The sequence below is a fragment of the Cariama cristata genome, unplaced genomic scaffold (assembly GCF_000690535.1).
Source record: "Cariama cristata isolate BGI_N322 unplaced genomic scaffold, ASM69053v1 scaffold19577, whole genome shotgun sequence".
Classification (NCBI taxonomy): domain Eukaryota; kingdom Metazoa; phylum Chordata; class Aves; order Cariamiformes; family Cariamidae; genus Cariama; species Cariama cristata.
Genome location: NW_009626290.1, coordinates 1 through 20,723, shown reverse-complemented (window position 1 = coordinate 20,723; position 20,723 = coordinate 1). Strand labels below are relative to the sequence as shown.

At 44.8% G+C, this 20,723-nt stretch overlaps 1 protein-coding gene across 1 annotated transcript; it reads left to right on the top strand.

Annotated features, from left to right (window-relative positions):
• Positions 1 to 1,404: 1,404 nt before the first annotated feature.
• On the top strand, positions 1,405 to 9,678 carry LOC104164608 (somatomedin-B and thrombospondin type-1 domain-containing protein-like; the record flags this gene model as incomplete). Its single annotated transcript, XM_009703984.1, has 4 exons — positions 1,405 to 1,599; positions 2,548 to 2,626; positions 4,429 to 4,605; positions 9,370 to 9,678. Coding segments are annotated over 4 exons (569 nt in total), but the record flags the coding sequence as incomplete, so codon positions are not given.
• Positions 9,679 to 20,723: the final 11,045 nt, after the last annotated feature.

The following is a 20,723-nucleotide window of genomic DNA, read 5'->3' as shown; positions in this document are numbered from 1 at the left end:
TTGAATGGGCTCGTCCCCATCTTTAAATCAAGTGACAGGTTAGTAGTGGAGCTGGACTCAGAACCGAGGAATTCCTGATGCCTGAGCTCAGCGTCATGGGTCAGATGTTTCTGTCCTTGCGTAGTTTGCCTCTTGGTTACTCCCAGGGACTTTGGTGGAAGGTAGCTGGCAAGTGCAGCCCTTCTCTTAGTGTAGGTGAGGTGGTGCGTGCTGGCCTTCAGCTGGTCACTGTGCGTGAGGCACCCAATGGCTGAACCAGCAAGGCAGGAAGACATCTGATAAGACATCTATTCACTGATATGACTGAAGTTTGATGTCCTTAGACATGCTGGTGTGGTATATTGTCATACAAGTCAGTCACAAGATACAGAAATGGAAGGAAAGGGTCTGTAGCCAACTGAGAATATGTGGGGAAAAAATAATGTGTTGAGTCCCGACTGACCTGCAAATGTTTTTCTCCAAAGGTGGTGGTCTTGATGGTTAGGTTATGTTGGTTAAGTACAACTGATCAAGTATATCATGGGCTATGGTTCCAGGGCGCCTTTGAGAGAGACCAGCAGGTGAATGCCTATGTTATTCTTGATAGTTCTCTCCAAAGATTTGATCCTGTGAAACTCAACTATGGGCATTCTCATAGGGAAGAGATCACAGAAGGGGATATGTGACACAGGGAATGGTACCAGTGTGTTTCAGATTGAACGGATGGGATGTTGAATGCTGAAGGAAGACATTTCTTTAGCTGCATGGAGGCCAAAGCTTAGGAGTTTAGTACCGTGGATACTATGTGAGAGCAAGTAGGGATGCTCAATGATGTGAAGATTTTTGAAGCGTTACTTAGTGCAGGTTTCCCAAATTTAAAGTCATGAGTCATATCCTCAGAATATTTTGGTATTGGTTCCAACGTATACAAAGTGGAAGCCGTTATATTTAATTTTGATTCTTGAACTCAATTCCAGCCTGCCATGCGATAGTCCAAACTCCATGGCTGGTCATCATTTGCTGTGTGACATCTCACAAGAGAAGTCAGTAAGGTTTCAGGCCTTAGCCACGTGAAGGGTCTACAACACCCTTCCTTTTCTCCTGCTCTTCCCCTACCACTCAATTTGACCTCGTCTAATTTTAAAACTTTTCTCAGTTCATCCAGTGCAGGTTCCAGTTTGCAGGGGAGGCTTGCAGGAGGGGGAGGTGACTGTCCCCATGTAGACTAACCTGGGTGGCTGGAGCTTCTGGGCAGGGAATTTCCTGGAAGCAGAGCTACGGGAACTGCCCAACGCAACTGTGGGACAGGTGTGAAACAAGGAAGGTTGTACTAAGCTATGTTGAAAAGTGGCTTTTCTGGAGAAGGCATGTCATTGGCATCATTTCTGTAACTTTCCACATCCCTGTTTGTTACTCTTCCTCCAGTTGTCCCCTGTGTCGTATCTCAGTGGAGTGTCTGGAGTGGCTGCGCAGAGCCTTGCAAGACAACGTATCGTGTTCGGAGGAGGCATGTCATCCAGGAGCCCAGGAATGGAGGAGAGGCATGCCCTCCTCTGGAGGAGAGGGCTGGCTGCGTGGAGTACTGGACTCAGCAAGGAACAGAGTGCAAACAGTCCCTGAGTAAGTCCGCTGAAAATGTAAGTGTCTGGGTAATCAGGGGGAGGACTCTTGTTTGGGTCAGCAAAGCTGATCTTTCTTTAATGTGTTTGAAAGAATTGTTTTCAGACACTAGTATGTTTGCTCGAGGCCCGTCTGGTGTAATTGAGAACTGAGCTCTTCACGCAGGGGCTTAGAGAGATCCTTCCCGGGACAGTATTTGACGGTACTGCCTGCTGTTTGCTGTGATCTGCTGTGTTTCAAAAGTGAAATATTACAGGCCTGTTGTGGTCTCACTTACACAAGTGTAAATCTCTGGTAATTTTGATAGAGTTGGTAGATTTATGCCTGTTTAAAACTTCTGTAAGTGGGTGTGAGCACTTTTTTTTTTCTTTTTTACATAGTTTTTTATTATTTTATGAGTCATCTGCAAAAAGTCATGAAGAAACAATACCTATCAAAGGCAAGATACGACTTCTCTGCACTGGAACAGAGTGCAAGCAAAGGAAATCTCCAGCTAGTTTCTGGAGAAAAAGCCTGGTTTCAGTTTGTTCAAATCAGCTTTTCATGACATGCCTTTAGTGATTTTTAGAAGACCTGCTTGTCACTTTTACTGGTATTTTGGGATCAAAAATCTGTCCGGTCTGGATGTTGGCTACAACTGACTTCTTCAAACCTATAGAAAGTTGGTATTAAGTGAATATTGCCCCTCAGCTCCGTCTGTTGGGTGTGCCTGATAAGTAGGCTTACTCTGCTCAGGCAAAAATCTGGCAACAATACAGATTCTCTTTTCAGTGAAGTGGTTGGTGGTCATGGGTAATTTGAAAATACAAAGTTAGAATTGGTTTTGTCTGCTGCTGAAGATAAAACTGTATGACATTAAAGGCCCATCTTTACTGCTTTGCAGATGTAAACAGCCTTAGTGGAGTATTGCCACTTATGCTACGTACTCTTTCTCTTTGATATACACAGTCCCAGCATTAATAACAACAGGAGGGTTTGGAAAAGCGAGGAAAAAAAGAGCTGCAGCTGATGGCAATGAAAGAGCAGGGTAAGTTGATGGCTCAGCACAGGGGCTCAGTTATACTTTGTCTTCAGTGTCTCTCTGGTTGCAGTTTTGGGCGCAGCTTTTTGTCAATCAGAATCGGCATCTCCCGGCAGGAAGGCAGATGGCAATTTGCTAGAGCGAGTTGCTGCTCTCCCCTCAGCGACAGCAGTGTCTGCGGTGCATCTGAAGGTTACAGATCTGCCTTGATGTAAGGCCAGTACGAGACTGAAATTCAGCTCTTCGTTCATGGCATCGCTGCTGTTTAAGGTTGTGTGGTCAAGAAGCCAAAGACCATTCACTTCAGCTTTTCCCAGTGTGGAATCTGGTGCAGTTTGCACTTTTTTATGTAAATGGGGTAAATTCTCAGGGGGCAGAGTTTGCTATCTTGTTGCATGGGAAGCACATCCCTCTCCCATTTCAGCTCCCTTTGGCTGTAACACTGCCTGTTTTTCCCTGCAGCGCTGTTGCACAGCACAGGTACAGGCAGGGTTGTGCAGAAAGCCTTGTTGCATTTTACCTTCTGAGACACAGCCATCTCTGTACAGGCTGCTCTGCCTCCAGGTGGTGCCTCAAATACAGGAGAGCTGGCATCAACCTTCCCAGTCCTCTTCGTCCTGGCTGGGGTCATCGCTAGCAGCAGCACAGTGTTGACAGGAAAGGTTATATTCCACCCTGTAACCCCTCATACACAGCTTTGCAAGCTGGTTATTCCCCAGGAGTTCTTGTTGCGGTCCCTGGTGGTTTGCCTGTTTCTGTTGAGAGCTGCCATTCCTGTAAATGCTGCGTGGAGTTTCCCAGAGCTGCTCTTGCAGCATGAAGCAGCCATGAACTTGTTGATTTATTTCCCCACATGCTGTTGTATGTGTAAGTATTTCCATAGTGCGTGGGTGCATCCATCCCCCTCACTGAAGTGTCTAAAGGAAAGAGCATCTGTTCACCCTGAGCCTCCTTTGGACTACTGATTAGTTGAACCTTCTTCCTGTAAAATTCAAAAATGTGAGCACAGCTCTATTGCACTTCTATTTATCCTTTCCTTAGATAAGACAAGGAAGCAAACTGCTCACATGGTTCAGTGTGCTACTTGAAGGTGTTTGGAAATCCCCGTGATGACTGATGCAGAACTGATCTAGACTAGAACCCAATTCTCTGCTGTGTTCATAGACGATTACTGAACTTCCTTGGTTTTCCCCTCCAAACAAGGCCAGTTCTTTTGGGCTTTCCTCTCAGGTTTGGTCAAAATCAGAAGCACAGGAAAGTCTGAGCAGAGTAGAAGTGCTGTGTCAATCTGGTAGTCCTCCCACTGACATATGGCAACCTTACTCTGTCTCTTAGGAGGGAGATCATCACAAGGAAAACCTTTACAGACCAAATCTTAGCTCCTGTCACAAGTTGCTCTACAAAACCCATTATAAGTAACAGAGTAGATGATAGAGAAAGTGTGTTCAGCAAATGGATACCAGACTTGGAATCAGAAGACCTGTCTGTTGTTTTTTTTTTGCTTTAGTCAAATGCTTGACCAATGTGTGTCTCTATTTGTAAAACCAAATGCCAGTAATACCTGATATTTTTTGATGCGTCAGTTGAAAACACCAGCAGAGTAGTTTTATTCCTCATTTAATGTTGTCAAAATACAGATATACCACATGTTCTGTTTTTTAAGACCTTGGGTATGGGGGGTTTTTTGTTTGTTTTTTATTTTTCTTCATTAGTCATCTATAGTCACCCAGTTTAGTCTGGCTCTTCCAGTCCTGTGGAGGGCTCTAATCTGCTTATTGAGCTAACCTACTTGGTTATTTTGGTTGCAGGTACTGTGTTGAATTCCAACTTGTGGCCATCACGCCGGGCTGCTTGCAGAGCCACCACTCGTACACTCACTGGATGCACTATCTCAGGGAGGGCCACACCGTCTGCGTGGAGTGTCAGCACCCGGCTTTAGACTCTGGAAGTCTACATTGTTATGGGGATGGCAGTGAAAGCAAAAAGTAAGAGTTTTAGCTTTTGTTTTCCTGTTGAATTTTTCATTCTTCTCCCTTGACCTGCTTGTCCTAGTTTCGTAATGTGCTGCATGCAGGTCTCTGGAGCACTCTACATATATTAACTGGTCTTTGTTGCATACCATGAGTTTCTTGCAGAGATGAAATGGCCTGGTGAAGCTCACGTATTAAATCAGTTGCAGAGCCAGGGCTGATGTGTGGGAGTACCTGCACTTAGTCTGCTAAATCTCACTGACTTTTAAGTGGCACAGTTGTGGAGGTTTTTTGTTTTAAAGTCACTCCAGCCATGCTTCTAAGGTTAACAGTTCTGTTAGATGTCAAATAAAACCAAATCTGTTTCTGATTTTTAAGCACTGGGGATTTTGTTTCTACAAGTGACCCTTTATGAGTGTTTCTGGTGAATGGCAGCTGGCTTAGGGACTTGGGGTATGTGCTGGCACCTGAGGCTGGGTGGAAGTACTGTTAAGTCTTTTCACTTTCAGCATCATTTCCCTGGAAAGCTAAAGAAGCTTTGGGGTGATCGATGGGGACCACCCAGGTTGTACAAATTGGGCAGACTCCAGCAAAGATGAAGGGAAAGGCTTGAAGCTGCAAAACACATCGGTGGCAGAGCCAGCAACAGAGGAGTCCTGGCTCCCAAACCTCTGCTGTGGTCACTGGAGGCACAGCTTCTGCCCTGCTTTTATCCTGATGCTCTTAACTCCGTAGTTAGTTAAAGGCATCCTCTGAAACTGGTTAGCAGCACTGCCTGAGAAAATCATTGCCCATCAGTGCTGGGCAGGGGTGTTTTAGAAACTTATGTAAATGTTGAAAGAAGCACGTTCATTGGAATTAGAAACTAAACTAGATTGTCAGGCCTCAAGCACACAATGCACTACAAAGTCTGCCAATAATGGGCCCTTTTAGGCAGGGTTTTTCTCAGGCTTTTAGTAAGAGGAAGTCACATTACAGTCTTTTCCTTCCCTGCCTCAGCTTGTTATGTACAAAAGTTCCAAAAGCTTTTAGATAAAGAAGAAAAAAATCTTAACTGCTATGTCCAGGAGTAGCTCTTGCATTCAACATGTAAATGATTATAAAAGCTTACAATAATGTTATTTTAGTAAAACCCTGGAGCCAGACAGGAACATCAGATTAAGTGAAATAAAAAATATATTCAGGAATTCATTTCCTCATTGAGCTGCAAAAAGAGAGGGGCACTTTCATTTGCTTCATTTTGTGAACAGCACTGTACATGGAATGGAAGCACAAAGAGAATGGGACTGTGTCCTTTAGGAATGATGATCTGATCATCAGGTGTTGACAGGCCAAAGGCTGGAGAGGGGTAGCGATAATGGAGTTGGGGTGAATGGTGACTGGTTCGCTGAAGGCAGGACTCAGCCCACGTCTCAGCAGATAGTTTAAATCCATCCCAGTTGAGCAGAGCCTAGAAATTGTTCCCAGAGCCTTGCTGGAGATCTGCAAGTTGAACTGGTGGGTCCATTTCTTTATAGGCATGTGAGAGCCAGCAGGGAAGCCAACTTTTAAAACAGTGAGCTTTTACCCCTCCAGCGTTACTGCCGATAATGTCAAATGAAGTAACGCTGTGGCATTTTCTAAGCAGGTATGAGCTCTCTGTGTGTGTCCCAAGCTGAGGTACTGTCTCTGTTCACTTGGGTTCATTGCCAGGGTGGTAACATAGGCTTGGAGGACAGGCAAGGCTGGTCTGAGCAGTGGACAAATCTCCTATCTACAAAAGGCAATGGAGATGTACTTTAAGCCTCCTTGAACCAGCAGTGCTGTGCAGCTTTGTCGGAGATGTACGTGTGACTGGCGGGTGGAACATGAATGAAGTCTCTGGTCTGCAGCTTCCTCATCCTGTGTGTGTGTATGTGAACCCTCCCTTACATTTAACATGGATCTTTTAGGTAACTCACATGTATCCCCTAGGCAGGTGACCTCCAGGGTGTGGTCTGGTGTTCTTTATCACTATTTGACCTTATAGTGGTGGGTCAAAGAGATTGTCGTCCAAGGCTGGGTATCTTGCTTGAGTTTCTTGATACCAACATCTTGAGTGCAAGTAATTGCTATAGGTATTCTTTATATGAACGGAACTATCCCTTAGTTTGTTTCCAGAAATAATACACTTTTTTTACCAGGTTGCATGGAGGAAAAAACTGACCTCCGTGATCTCTGAGAAGAAATTGGACTGTTGGTGGGGGCCAAAGCCATTGAGTGGGATGAGGGAAATGTCTGTGAAAAGGCTTCTTCCTTCTGTTACAGTAAAAGGCCATATCTGAGCATGCAGTCTTGCGAGGGAGCTGTGCTCTGAGGGGTTTACATGGTGAGCTCCTCAGGCTGGGGTTTGTTGACCAGATGTGGAGGGCATAAATGTGATGCTTGTAAAGAAAGGTGGAAGAAGATGGGAGAGCAGCTGCTGCCCTGAGAAAGAGGATGGTGGGAGGCCAAAGCTGATGCTAGAGCCTAGCATGCAGTACGTGTTGAGTTTGCCTAGATCTCCTTACAAGTCTCTGGCTATGTACTCAGTTCACCCTCATTTTGAATTTTTGCTGATATCACTCTGCCAGGAGATGTGGACAGTTTGTGGTAACCTCAGGGCGGTGGTTATGCCGGCTGACCTGTGCCATGGCATGCTGACCCAGGTCTCTGGGGCTACTGGCTGAGGCTGTGGGGGGAAGCGTGCGCAGCTGCTGCTGTCCCACCCACGCCGTGCCTGCGCTTCGCTTCTCACCCTGTCGGTTCGGCAGCTTGTGCCAGCGTTTAGTTCCCCAAGATATTGTTCCAAGAGTGACTCTCAGGAAGGAAAACATCTGACAGAGTTTATTTTAAACTCGGCAATGCTGGTATATTTTGATGAGTATTTCCTAATTATCTTCTTGTGTCTAAGTGGAGTCTGGCTTATAAATGCTTCAAGTTAAAGAGAGATGCTTGTTATCTGTGCCTTCCACCTGTCTCCCACTCTGTAGAAGATACTAGTTCATTTTAACCCTTGTTATGCAAGCTCAGGAGATTTTTCCAAAGTTCTTGATTTATGGCCAGATCTGTGGCCATCAGGTGAGGATAGCTAGGGTAATCTAGCTTGCATTGGCTTCTTTCTTCTAGAAGGTTATGAGATAAACAAGGCAGAGCATCAAGCTGGGAAAATGATCTGTTCAGTTTGGATCGTCTTCTGAAAGATCTACAAATAAAGCTCGGACTAGACATCTGTGAAATTGTTACTCACCCTGTGTCGAGGAGGATTAACTGCTCTTCATCATAGGGAGCAAGATGTGGCAGTTGTAGCACAGAAATGTCCAGGCTGCAGCAGTTTATGCCCATGCTCATGGGGCAGCAGGAGAGAGAGGATGGACGGACTTGATTTATAGCAAAGTCAGTATTTGCTTTCCCCAACAGCAAGATGAGAGTAAGCAAGTTTAGCTCATGTGTTTAAGGAGTAAAGCATTTTAAAGGCAAAGCTGCAGCCCAGAGTTTTGAAGGGTACGGGACTGCCCTGTGCACAGCCTGCTTTATCTGGGATCTTAATCCTCCCTATGCAGATTCTGGTATTCTGAAACGACCACAAGCCAAAAGAAAAATACAGTGAGCCTTTTCCAACCATGTGTGATGCATAAAACCCTGCTCTGGAGCATGACATCTCATTAAACCAAGGGCAGGGTTATCTTTGTGGAGCTAGAGCAATAATTCCAGTTTCCACAGAACTATAAAACAAGTAGAAGTTAGGGGTCTGTGGGCAGCAATCTGCACAGGGCGAGAGTTGATTCAGTTGTGGTGTTTGTGCTTCTCCAAAAGTCAGGGCTGGGACACACTGTTGTAAGGAGTTCCCTTAAACCACTAAATGCTAAAATCTGTGAAGGGGCACAGTGCTATAGCAAAATTTCAGTTTCTGTGGCTGTTAGGCCAGCATTGCTTATGCAGCCACTGATTGTGAAAAATGGCCTGTGGATCTGCTTGGTTATTTTAATAGGGTATTTCTCTGTTCAGTTCTGGTCAATGTATTGATGGACTCCCTGGGAGAAAAGGCGTTTGTTGGTTGGTTGGGTTTTTGTTCTCTACTTAAGAGGCCTGTGAATAACCTTGTTCCAATGCTTGTGGGTCTGGTACCTCCAGCCAGCTGCCATCCAGAAGCTGTGTTTGTGTGTAGCTCTTAGCAGGGTGGAAAAGCTTAGGCAAGTGTTCCACTAACGTGGTTATCCAGAGATGCTCATATCCCTGCCCCTGCTCACACAGACATGCTGTGTGTTGATGCTAGGTACTTACTCAGCATCACAGTGGCTATGGGTGGCAATGGAGCTCTGCCTGTTGAGAGGGAGCATGGTGTTATAAAGCAAAATGGAGAAAGAGGTGTTTTGTCCACTTTGCAACCTGTCAAGTGTATCAATACAGGAGTTACAATATAGGAGTTACAGGGATGTCAGTGTGCTTTGTGAGTTGTTGCATGCAATGCTGGGCACCTCGAGGGAATGTTTCTGTGAATCCTTTTGGACTTAATGTCTACAGTATGTGCTGCTCTGGGTTTTTCCAGTCCAGTGTTTCTGACTGATTTTGGCTTTATTTCACGCTATTATAAACCTATGGGGGTTATTGTAGTTGCTTCTTTACAGCGGTAGAAAGGCAGAATTGGGTCCATGGAGTGAAAATCGATGTTAGCAAACTAAATGGGATTTACTAGGTGACTTAAGCCCTTGTTGTACAAGTGACTGCCCTGCAGCTGAGGTGAAGCACATTAACTTTCTCCCTTTCATGATTGTGTTTCAGGAATCAGCTGTTGCACTGGCAAGCAGTAGGGAACTCTCGATGCAAGGGAACCTGGAAGAGGATTCGTCAGCTGGACACTTGCTCCTGTCCTTCTGTTCACAGCTTCTTGTTCATCTGACTTCTCCTGACGGTCCCAGCAAGCGAGTGCTGTGATGGCTTGTCTGGCACCAACATACAACAGCAGTAGGAACCACAACCGAAACAATGACCTTTCCACGTCAGAGGCTATGCCACTTACTTTCAAGAGGTTGCTGTCTGTACTGGGGCATTCTGAATCCTCTCTGTCCGTGTGTACTCGATTTCCAAAGACACCAGGCTGGCTGTGAAGTGCCAATCTCTTTCTGCTCATCCATCCCTCAGACAGGCCTGTCTAACCCTGATGACTTCTTGCAAATTCCCCCTTTCTTGAGAGGAATGAGAATTTACCAAATAAGAATTTGGATAAAAAAAGGCCATGTGAACCCAGGTTTAATTTTTATTTTTCTAAAGTCTCAGTGAAGAATGAGCAATGCAAAATAAATTAACTCAAGTGCCTTCTTTTCATGGCAGTGGCACTTCTTTGTGGATGCTTCCTGCTTGTGCTTATGTATCTATTCCTTTTGTTTTCACCCTCCTTGGTCTCATCATTTCATATTGATCCTCAGTCTTACAGAGGGTTGATTTTGCGCTGCTGAGATAATGGCAAAACTTAGAAATAAGCCTGTTCAAATCTGTGAGAATAGAAGGTACCAGGGATAAATTTCCCCTTGGATTTCAGGTTTCAGGGAGCACCACTGAGTTGCCCCAAAATGCAGTGCAGTCCTGGGGCTCTAAATAGGAAGTCATCCCAGGTGTACTAGGAGAGCTAGTTATAACCTTGTATTTTTGACTGGAAAATATTTGAAATATTTTCTTTATATTCTGCTGATTTATATTCATACTTTTCTATAAATGAAAATAAAGGAGACTGGAGACATTCTCCCAGTGTGTATCTATTTGATTAATCTGATATTTGATTATCTGTTTGATTAATTTGATAGTGCCATCTCTTCAGTGTCTGAACCTACCTAATTTGTTCCAGCGAATCTTGCTGCTGACTCCTCTGTGCCAGCAGGTAAGATTGGAGGAAAAGTCGCTGCTGTCCAGTTCCAGAACTACTCAGGATTTGCAGGTAGAAGTCCAGCACCATGACCTACCACTATGCAGAAGTTAATGTAATATTTCGTTTAATATCCACATACTTCTGAATCTGCTTAAACAAAATTACAGAAGAGACTTGCACTTTGTGGCAGAGCACTGCAGTGGTAAGCATCTAGGTAATTAAATTTGTCAAAACCTAGGTGAGTGGCTGGGGGTGGCTCCAGAAGAGAGTTTTAAAGCTCAAGTCTGACTCTAGTCTAGGTTTGGATCATGAAACCCCTCTAAGTGACCATGTTGAGGGCCTCTCATGGAAACATTAAAGGGCACTGCGGGTACGTGCTTGAGATGCTTAGAAGTGTGTGTAGTATGGCGATGAGAGGTCTGAAAGCGCCGGACGCCTCTTGTCCAGTACCGTAGGGATTTGAGAGCAAGGCTCTGCTTTTCATTGTATGTTACAAGCTGTCTCTGTGGATTAATGACTCAGTGGGGTGATCTCATCCCAGAGTAGCAAGATTTTAAGAAGAAAAAAAAAAGGCTTGTAATCTAATCTGTAACTAACTTGTGGCCTGCTCGGGAGTGCTCGCTGGTTTGTGAGCAGAGGGATGCGATCCTCTGAGAGATGGCTTGGGAATAAATAACTAGAGTACCTCATTTCAGTTTTTGCAGTGAGGGATTTCTATCAAGCTGGAAGCCAGTTTCATTTTCTTGGTGGAGATACGTAATCATTGTAGCATTAAGTTATTGGAAGGTTTTCTTTGTCCTGCAGAAGCCCCATATTGGGCCACAGGACCATAAGGAGGCAGCCAGTCATTTCAGGAGCAGAATGGAGCCAGCTGTTGGAAACATTTTTCGTTTTCAAAATCTACCCACACTTTTGACAACATGAAACCCTGCTCTTATCAGATGCTTTCAGAATTGAGTACTGAAGCTATAAAGGATGCAATTTTTGCTTAATAATGCTTGAGAAACTTAGTCTTCCACAAGTTGTGTTCACCCCAGTGCCCCTCTCCTACAACATCAGAGCTAGTCAAGTAGGAAAAGGCTGTATTGCGAAGCTATAAATGATAGTGCCAAGTGGGAAAAGCCTTTGTTGTCGTCAACGAAACGTTGTGGCACCTTAAAGCACCTTAATTGGAATCCTTTTAATCTACTGAATGCTTAAGTGTTAGCTGTACTATTTTTATGTGTAAGACTTTTATTGAGTTGTCATAGTACTTGCTGTCAAATATTTAGTCCTGACATAAATCCGTTTGGTTGTGAACCTTTCAGGGTAGAAGGCTACCCTCCTGCTTCAGTGTCTTGAGAATAAGTGAGCCTTAAGAGAGGTTCTTTTGATAATACTTTGTCCTGTTCTGGCAGAAATTGTAGGAAACTATAGCCAGTTTTGATATAAATTTGATGTGTAGGAAGTTTCCAGAATTGGTCTCTTGAGTGAGTGAAGGTAGCTGTGGAGAGTTGAGAAGTTTGAGAATAGGCTGCTCAGAAATAGTATTCTGGGTCAGATCACTACAGAATTGGGGCTTGATTGTATTTTTTGGAGGCTCACAGCAAGATTGCTAAAATGCATTTTAGATTGACTGAAACTACTTGTGAATTCATGCCACATTTGATGATTAGTCCTCATAGTGGAGACAGAGGAAAGAGGGGGATTTGGAAGTGATGAAATGTTTTTATACCTCCTAAGTGAAATGTTTTGATCTTTGAATTTTTGAATTTTATTTCAAGATTGAAACAGTCTGAGTCGAACAAAATATTTCATTCAACCCCCTCATTGTTTTCAAATTTCTATTTTGAGGAAAATACTGGAGGAAAAAACCCCTCATTTTGAATTAACCAAAATGATTTATTTATCAATATTGTTCTCTTTTGGGTCCTGCTTGTGAGATAGCCGTGATACTAAATTGGTAAGCACAAAAATAGTCTGTTCCTACAGCCAACGACTTGTTGGTCAGGGGTTTCTTTGCTGCTGCCTCATCCCTGAGAGCTGATAACATGAGGTCCTAACAAGAGCTGCTGATGATGGCATGGTAGGACTTCCAGTCTTTTGCTTCTGTCACTGTAGCCTGGGGTTTCAGGAGTATGAAAGAATTAGCCCCTGAGGGACCCTGATAGCAGCTATATTTCTAGACAGGCTATGTCACTTGATGAAACAAAACACTGCAAACGTCTCGGTGCATCAGCACATCCCGAAAAGGGCTGTGAAGTGTGCTGGCTTCCCCTCCACACCTTGGGTGGCTGTACAAACAAATCCTGTCAGTGAATTCCTGGGGGAAGGAAGGAAAGATGCAAGCGTGTGTGAGAGAGCGAGCAAGAGTGAGCCTTTTAAGTAGAAGATAATGAAGCTGTCAGATCGCTTTCCCTGCAAATGAAGATTAGCTCATGGTGTAGACACATCCTGGGTCCTGCTTATTTCCCTCTAGGGGCTTTATCACCATCCATCATCTTAATCTCCATAATTTCTACTGCCTGAGTTTTGGAACAGATAAGACTATTGGAAATCCAAGGCAAAATACTCCTGAAAAATGGCTTTGTACAGTAAACAAGCAAGGCAGCCTCACACTGAGGAGAGGCTGTTCACTGAAGATGACAGCTGTTCCCATGACAACGCTAAAAACCTTTCACCATTGGGCATCAACAGGAGAACATCTCCCACAGCAAGTACATGAAGCCAGGAGCTTCCAGAAATCATCCTGTTGGGCACCGATAATGAGGAGCCGCCAGTTGTGCGCACACAGCTCCACCTTCTAGGCACCAGCCTGGCTTCAGATGAAAGGAAGAGCAAATAAAGCCAAAGCACCAGTGGGCTGCGTTTATGTAAAAGGAAAATTAAGTTCAGCTGATGTTCCTACACTTCCCTCTGCTCTGCAGCTGAGGATCTCAATTTTTAATGATGAAAAGCCAAGCAAAAAATCCAGGCCTTTTTACAAACTGCTGAAGAAGCCGATGCTTTTCTCTGTTGTAGAGAGATCTTTCATCATCATGGGATGGAGAGAGAGGGAAGCCGTGGGAGAATTCTGCTTTTCTTCACCCTGACCCTGTAGTGTCCAGCCTGTGGTTCACCAGTTTTCTTCTGCGTTAGAAACAGAAGGTGGTAAAAGACCGTTTTTTACCATGGCATCTTCATTAGGCCTGTCGGCTCCCCGAGTGTCATGATATGTGGGATTGCAGTCATCTGAATGTATGGGGATCTGCTTCCTTTCTTAAGGAGAAAGTCCTTGTGTGTTTGGAAAAAAGAGAGAAAACATGCCCAGAAAGCTCAGGAGCCAAAGGTAAAGCAAAAGAACAACAAAAAAGCGTAATTTTTTAAAATAGCCTTGTTGCTCTAAGGACAAACTACTTTTTTCTTTTGCTCAGTGGCCAGAGGAGTTGAGCACATTCTGCTTGAATGGCAGGAGTTAGCAATACTTCTCCATAAAGGAGACTCTTCTGTTATCTTTAGCTTTTCAAACCTAATTTTTTTTATCCTTCATTTCGTAATGTTTGAGTCTTTAAATATTAAGATTAAGACTCTATTTTATTTCTTTTTTTTTCCTGTTTTTTTTTCTTTTGTGAGGAAGGTTTTTTATGTCCTTTCTAGTTATAACATTAGTTGTGATGCTTGCAAGTGGAAGAGTAGGGGTGAGAAAGGAGACTCTGAACCAGCAGAGATTATTCTGTTCTGTAAATATGTCTCCTGCATCTTAAAACTACAAACCCAAATATTAGCAAGATACTCTTTTTTTTTTTTTAACCACTCTGTTTGTCCCATTCTCAAGCTGGGTGAAATACATTCACTTGTAAAGACTGTTCTATGTATTCTGCAAACCATCACCTTTTTAAATCCACAGGGATATGCAGGGTCTCCAGACTGCTTGTCTGTGGTACCCCCAGTTGCTCTTGTCCCGTGACACGTGCACAACTGGCAGTGACACTGGTGGGACCTAGACAGGCATTTGGGACAGGATGTGCTTGGCTGCATCTTCTAAACATCTTAAATTGATATTGGAAAGGCAGAAAAGTGGAATCATGGTGCGGTTTGTCCATGTCTGCTGATAAATATCACGATATTACTTTTTTCATGAGTTCAGGCACAGTGTGTGCCCCACAGTCCCCCAAAGCTGTGAGTTCCATGCCCTGGTCCATGCTGGAGAGGAGGTGCAAGGTTTCTTTTTATTGCTGTTCCCTAATCCTCAGGGTTGAAGAGCTGATCCCATGCCGAGACCTATGCAGAGGTCAGCATCTCTCTGTTTCTGTGCATTGGTGTTTTGCTATTACTTGCTGTGCTCAGTGCTTGTTCTACTTGAGCTCTGTTGTGGCCTTCCATACTACTAATTGTGTGCTTTTGAATTACTGGAAGGGTGTTGTAGGGTGATGTCAGTGCTAATGGGCTTTCACCTTCCTCCACTTTCCTAACAATCCTCAGAGCAATTTACCTATTTTTAGTTTATTCCTTGCACCATATTTCAGCCATGGAGCAGAAGCTGTCTGAAAAATAGGAGTTGCTCAGCTCATTCTGCTGGCAGTAAAAGCCAATGCTGGTCTGGCTTGCCTAATCCTCTGCCTTTCTGCTCACCCACAAGCTAAGGCTGCTCTGTGAACGCTTGGAGCTCCTGTTTGAGAGCACAAAGTGCAACTGGACGTCTTCCCCCTCCGACTGTGAGTGTGTCTGTATCCCTGTTGGACTCCCCTGAAGCAGCACTCGTGACCCAATTCAGCATCCTGGCTGCTGGGACAAATGGTGGGATGTAGGAGAGCGTCTCCGGGAAACACTCGTCAATCGTGTTAGAAGGATACTAGCTGGAGAAACTGTTTGTTTGAGTTTTTTTTTCTGACATGACAACAGGATGCTGTTTTTCCTCTGTTTTAACTCTCTAGCAGCTGGATGCAATGTGGAAGCAGATCCCTGAAATGCTTTAACAAGGAGGGTGGCTTAAGGCTCCATTTCAATTCAAGGGGATAAATGAGTGAGCAGTTTCACAAACGATGCTGAGGCACAATGTGAGCTACCTCACCCACCTCTCCCCCTCAGCTCCCTGCTGGGGACACTGACTGTGCTCAGTTGGGCACAGCAGTGTGAAAAGGCAGCCTGTAATCACCGGTGGAAAGAGCCGATCCCGTGTAGTTATGAAATCCCACGGCCACGGAGCTTGTGTCCTGCCTGGCTTTTCCCCCCTCGGGTTGTCTGTTCAGGATGAATCCTGACAGGTACACGGGTTCCTGTGCTGAGCTCCTCTGCGTGCTGCGCTCTGAATATTAATGTCATCTGCCCAATTTAGGAACAAAGTCATAAGTCATTCATCTTTCTAAGGCAGGAAAAAAGCTTAAATATTTCCAAGCACCACTGTTTATTATGCTGGCTAGGCTGGAAAGTCTTGGTTACAGCGTGTGCCGAGGACTGACAGCCAGCCCCAAAGGACCTGAGCACATGAGCCCCTGGAGCACAGCCACCACCCCGGGCAGGACGCCTGTACGCAGGGGAGACAAATGCAGCGTAAGGCTGCCTCTTTTTGCCTCTGACAACTAAACAAATGGGGAAGGAGCTGTGTTGTGAGAAAGGGAGAGCATTCTGGGCAGCGGGGGGGTAATATCAGGGCTTTATGCAGGAATAGGATCCCCTGAAAATGAAATTGTCCTCAGTTGGGAGGTTGCCAAAATGAGTTGCAATCTTCTCTGCACAAAATGACCCTTTATAGCCATAAGCCTGCTACCAGCATGGGTCTGTGAAATATTAGCACTTCTGATGTAAATCACAATTGCGGCTTCTTGTTGTCTTCAGAGCTGCCTGGCTGCTGGGAGAGACACGTGAAACGGCCCCTCTGCCCTGCCACGGGCAGGGTGTTATTGGCAGGCCAGAGAAAACCTCCCTGGCTAGCTACCGCCCTGCGAGACGCTGTTTGATAAGAAAAAGGCAGGAAAAAAAGAAGGTCATGGAAAAGAATCTGCAAAATTTCCACGTTCTGCCAGAGAAGAGTGGGGTGCGAACTGCAGGACCTGGTGAACGTAAACGTCTCAGCTTCCAAAAACTGGTTAAGCTTTCACCATCAAACAGCAAACGTCAAAACAGAGAAGTATATCTGCTAGCCCAGCCAGCCCTAGCCGTGCCCCTGTGTGCGTCACTGCGTCTTCATTACCCACTTATGCTGCTTCCTTATATGAGCATTTTCTTTGAAAATACTGTATACTCGGAGAACACAGAGGCAGATCAGTTTTCTGTCCTATAAAGCAATGTTCACGCCTGCTTTGTTACTCCAGTCTCATTATTTTAATAATCCAACAGATCTTTACCTGGTTTTAGTTTTTGAAGGTCTCTGTTTTAATTATTAAGGCCTTGAACCTAACGGGAATTTCTAGAGCAGCTCTTAAGAGCCGTTTCCTTGACTTTTTAACAGGACTGCCTACGCTGGTAAGGTTAACCATGTATTGGGTATCACCAGAAGCACAAGTCCGTCTTTGACAGCATCTCCTGTGCATGCAGCCCCGGCTGGTGGCAGCTCAGAGGACAAGGCAGATGCCCTTCCAGAGGGCCAGAGGTAATTAACTCTGAGCTAGTTCAATTTTGAATTTAAGTGATCTCTATTTGCCAGCGATAGTTCAAAATTTATGTTACTCTTAATCCATAAAGTACCAAGCAGAATTTGCTGTGTACTTCTCTTATCATGTACGGAGCAGCTGGCCTGCAAGTCAGTAGTAAACTCAACAGAAGAAGGATGCAGCAGATAGACCGCACTGTTTGAGATGCTCAGTGTGGGAGAGGAAAGGCTGGCTGTGAGCCTGGGCGATGGGCTGCTGGCGTAGGGCATTGCCCGAGTCTGTCCCTGCCTGCCTACGCAGTTGCACTTGTACCTCTTGTGGCTCCTGTGACCATACCAGCATTTCAGGAATAGCTGTGATTTTGGTTGGTTTATGATGTGGATGGGCTTTTCTTTAATTTTTCCTTCAAATGCAAATGATCTCCAGGGTTGATACTGTTCCTCATGAACGATGGCCATACCTGTGTAAAATCATGAGCACCTAACCATCCAACTTCGGGTGCAGGCTCACGGGGCATGTGTTTAGATTTCTGCTGCATACCAGCTGTGTGGCTTAATTTCTGCATCAAAACACAAACCAGACTGATGGCAGATGGGAGCTTTGGGTTTGAGAATTCATTCAGCTCCATTAAGGTTGTGGTTTGTTTGATTACATTTAGAATTGCAATATTAATGGTGGTTAACAGAGGTTTCCTGGAAATGGAGATAACAGTTAAAAACTAAAGTACAATAAAAGCGATGTGATTGTGGGTGTCAGAGAGAGGGGAGTACTGGAGTCAGTAATTGATGTTACTAGTGTAAAGACATTGACATGTCAGGGTGCGTTACACCTGCCCTGAGTTGGAGTTTGAAGCAAGCGGTGCGATGGCAGCGTGTCACCCGCATCCTTGCAGGAGAAGGGAGCGCAGCCAGGACAGGACATCTGCTGACTGCCTGGGACAGCCTGAAACAACGAAAATGTTTAAGAGTTCCCCACCACACGACTACCTTAGGAGCCTTGAGCAGCACTGAGTCATAAGTAGTCATGGGAATAAATTCATTCAATAAGTCGTAAGTGTCACAGGGAGCGATGGGCAGTGTCCTCTGCCTGCTGGGCGAAGGGGAGGAAGGGCAGGAGCAAGGAGAGGATCTGCTCTGCCAATAGGCAGCAAGAGAAGCGCTCGATAACAATATATATCTCCAAATGTGCTTCTGTCCGGCATTTCAAATACCCAGAAATGGCTTCCAAAGCAACAACACTGGAATGGTTGCTACATTTATGTATTGGGAATGGTTTATTAAACAGCTGTAATTGTGCAATTGCAATGGCAAATATGTTTGCTTTATGGTAATACATTTCAGTAAAAATGGCTTAATGACTCTGCTGAAGTCGTTTATTGGGAAACGTGGAAGCCATGCAATTAACCAAATACATTTTCCACGATTATGATAATCTATTTTTTTATATGTCCTGTATGCCCGCAATGGATTTATTCAGTCCTGTGTACCTTTTGTAAGAAGTGGGTAGATGTAGCGTAAATACAGAGTTTTCCTTCTAGCTCATGGATATGCAAAAGCAGTTTTCTCTCTCTTTGTTCTGAAAAGTAATCTCACTTTCATGGAAGAGTGCATGGCAGGCTGAGGTGCCAAATCCTTTAACCCTCTCCACAAATGCACAGCCTTGGGCCAATCTGAAAGCCAATGCACATGAAGAGGTCCGTCTGTCTGTCTCTTGGGCTGTCTTCTCACTTGCTGTGTGGAGGATTTGATTAAAACCCCTATCACTCCAGTGGGTTTGGGGTCTCGGAGAGGAGCTTGAGATGATAAGGAGAAGGAGCCCTTTACTTGAAATAGGGGGGAAAAGGTCTTATGTGGAATCAGTGTGACAAGCGAACAAGTAGATGTTCAAACTCCTTATTAGCTGCAGAGGTTTCTAGAGTGGGGCAGAATTTCTTCTTTGATGGTCTATATTCTGCTTCGTGTTCCCATCTTACACCAAACCCCACCATTCTCAGAAGAATCTCAATTGCTTAGATCAGAGGCTTTCCACAAAACTGGGTGGGAGTGGATTTTCCAAAGGCTCTGAGGCAAGTCAGGTAAAGCTGAAGATTTAACTGTCTTCCGTGCTTTGAGCAGCCAGCCTGGTGTAGGCAGGAACCCAGTGGTCTCCAGTGGTCGGTGATCACCAAGGGGCCACAGATGGCTACATGGTGGGGCCAGTAGTGTCCACTCGGGACTCACAAGGGGTCTGGAAGCGTGTAAAATGGCTTTAGGTGCCTAGGATAAGAGAGAAATGTCAATTATGGAAGGTCTTTGTCAGCATGACTCCATTACCTTTTGATCAAAGGTGAGAGGGAAGAGGGGTCAGAGATGATTTAAGTTCCCAATCTGCAATCACAGCCGCTTGCTCTCAGATCTCCGTCCTTTGAGCAGGAACAGAGAGAAATCAAAACCAGTTCTGGAATCAGCTCATGTTCAGTCTCCTCCTTGACCTCTGTCATGGGGGGGAGATGGCAAAGCTTAATAAGGAAATTTGTTTTACGCAAGATCCCGGGCCTGTAGATAGCTACGTTATAATTGACTGTGTTAATTTGTGTGCCTATTTTGCTCCTTTTTTTTAATCTTTGCATCTATTAATTATTGCAGAGCATTTCTTACTGATAATTCCCCGGCAGTTTGTGCTGCTGTTCCAAAATTATAAAATGATATACTTGGCAGAATGGGTACAGACATGTACAGTTAATTGGGTTTTTGCAGAAGGAAATTACATAGTATAATAAGACACCTAGGGTGCTGTGGGAAGTGCAATTTCTTCTTGCTTTAGTAAATAGGATTGGCAGAATATGAGCTCTGGATTATAAATTGTCTTGGAATTTATCCCAAAGTTGCAGAGGGTTTCAAACCCCTGTCCCTGTGCCCTGGCATCACAGACTCATTGCTGTGAGGGTCCCTGTTGGCTTTTTTCCCCCAGCTCATTCACTTAGGTAACAGGTTTAGCTTTAGCATCCCAGGGTCGCTGATCTGGTTGGGTGCTCTCTGCCTGAAGTTGCAGGAATCACGCAATCGCAAACCAAGTGGTGGGTCATGGTGGCCTACGAGGTGAGCTGTGAAAACCCAGAGCTTTGCTGGGGGGGACAGAGCACTTCTGTTTCTCACCTCTTTTTTTTTTTTTTTTAGGAAGTCGGATTGGATAGAAGTCATTCAGAAGGTTTTTCTAAGTGAGAAAGGTTGGTGGGAGTGAATGTTTTTCACTTCCTGCTAAATGCAAGTCTCAAAACCTGAAAGGTGTTACGCAAACCGGGTAGTTTTGGTGTCTGTGAAGACTTTCTTAAATAAAAGCAAGAACAACTTGAAGGAAATGTGAAGGTTAAATGGAGATTGAAAGTTTATTTCTAGTAAGAAGCCATTTCCTTTGAAAAGAACACCTCCTCCCCAAAAAAGTTTGCGCAGCAAATCTTGGTTATTACTACCTGCTGCCTTAGCTGGAAATGTCACGAATTTGGTATCAGCCTCAGCACTCTGATGTCTCACAAGTGCTGCCAGCTGCAGCACGGCAGAGAGACCCGGACCCTGGGTCCCGGTTCAGCTCCTGGCCTCCTGCACGTCCCCGAGCCTGCAGCTCTTCTCCCTTTCATCTTCTCAGCTGTCAAAGTGGGGTTGTAAACTTCAGCATTTTTGTGAAGGGCTCAGAGCAAGATACTCCAGATGCAGGCAGCATGCTCATTTCTTTCTGCGTGTATATATATA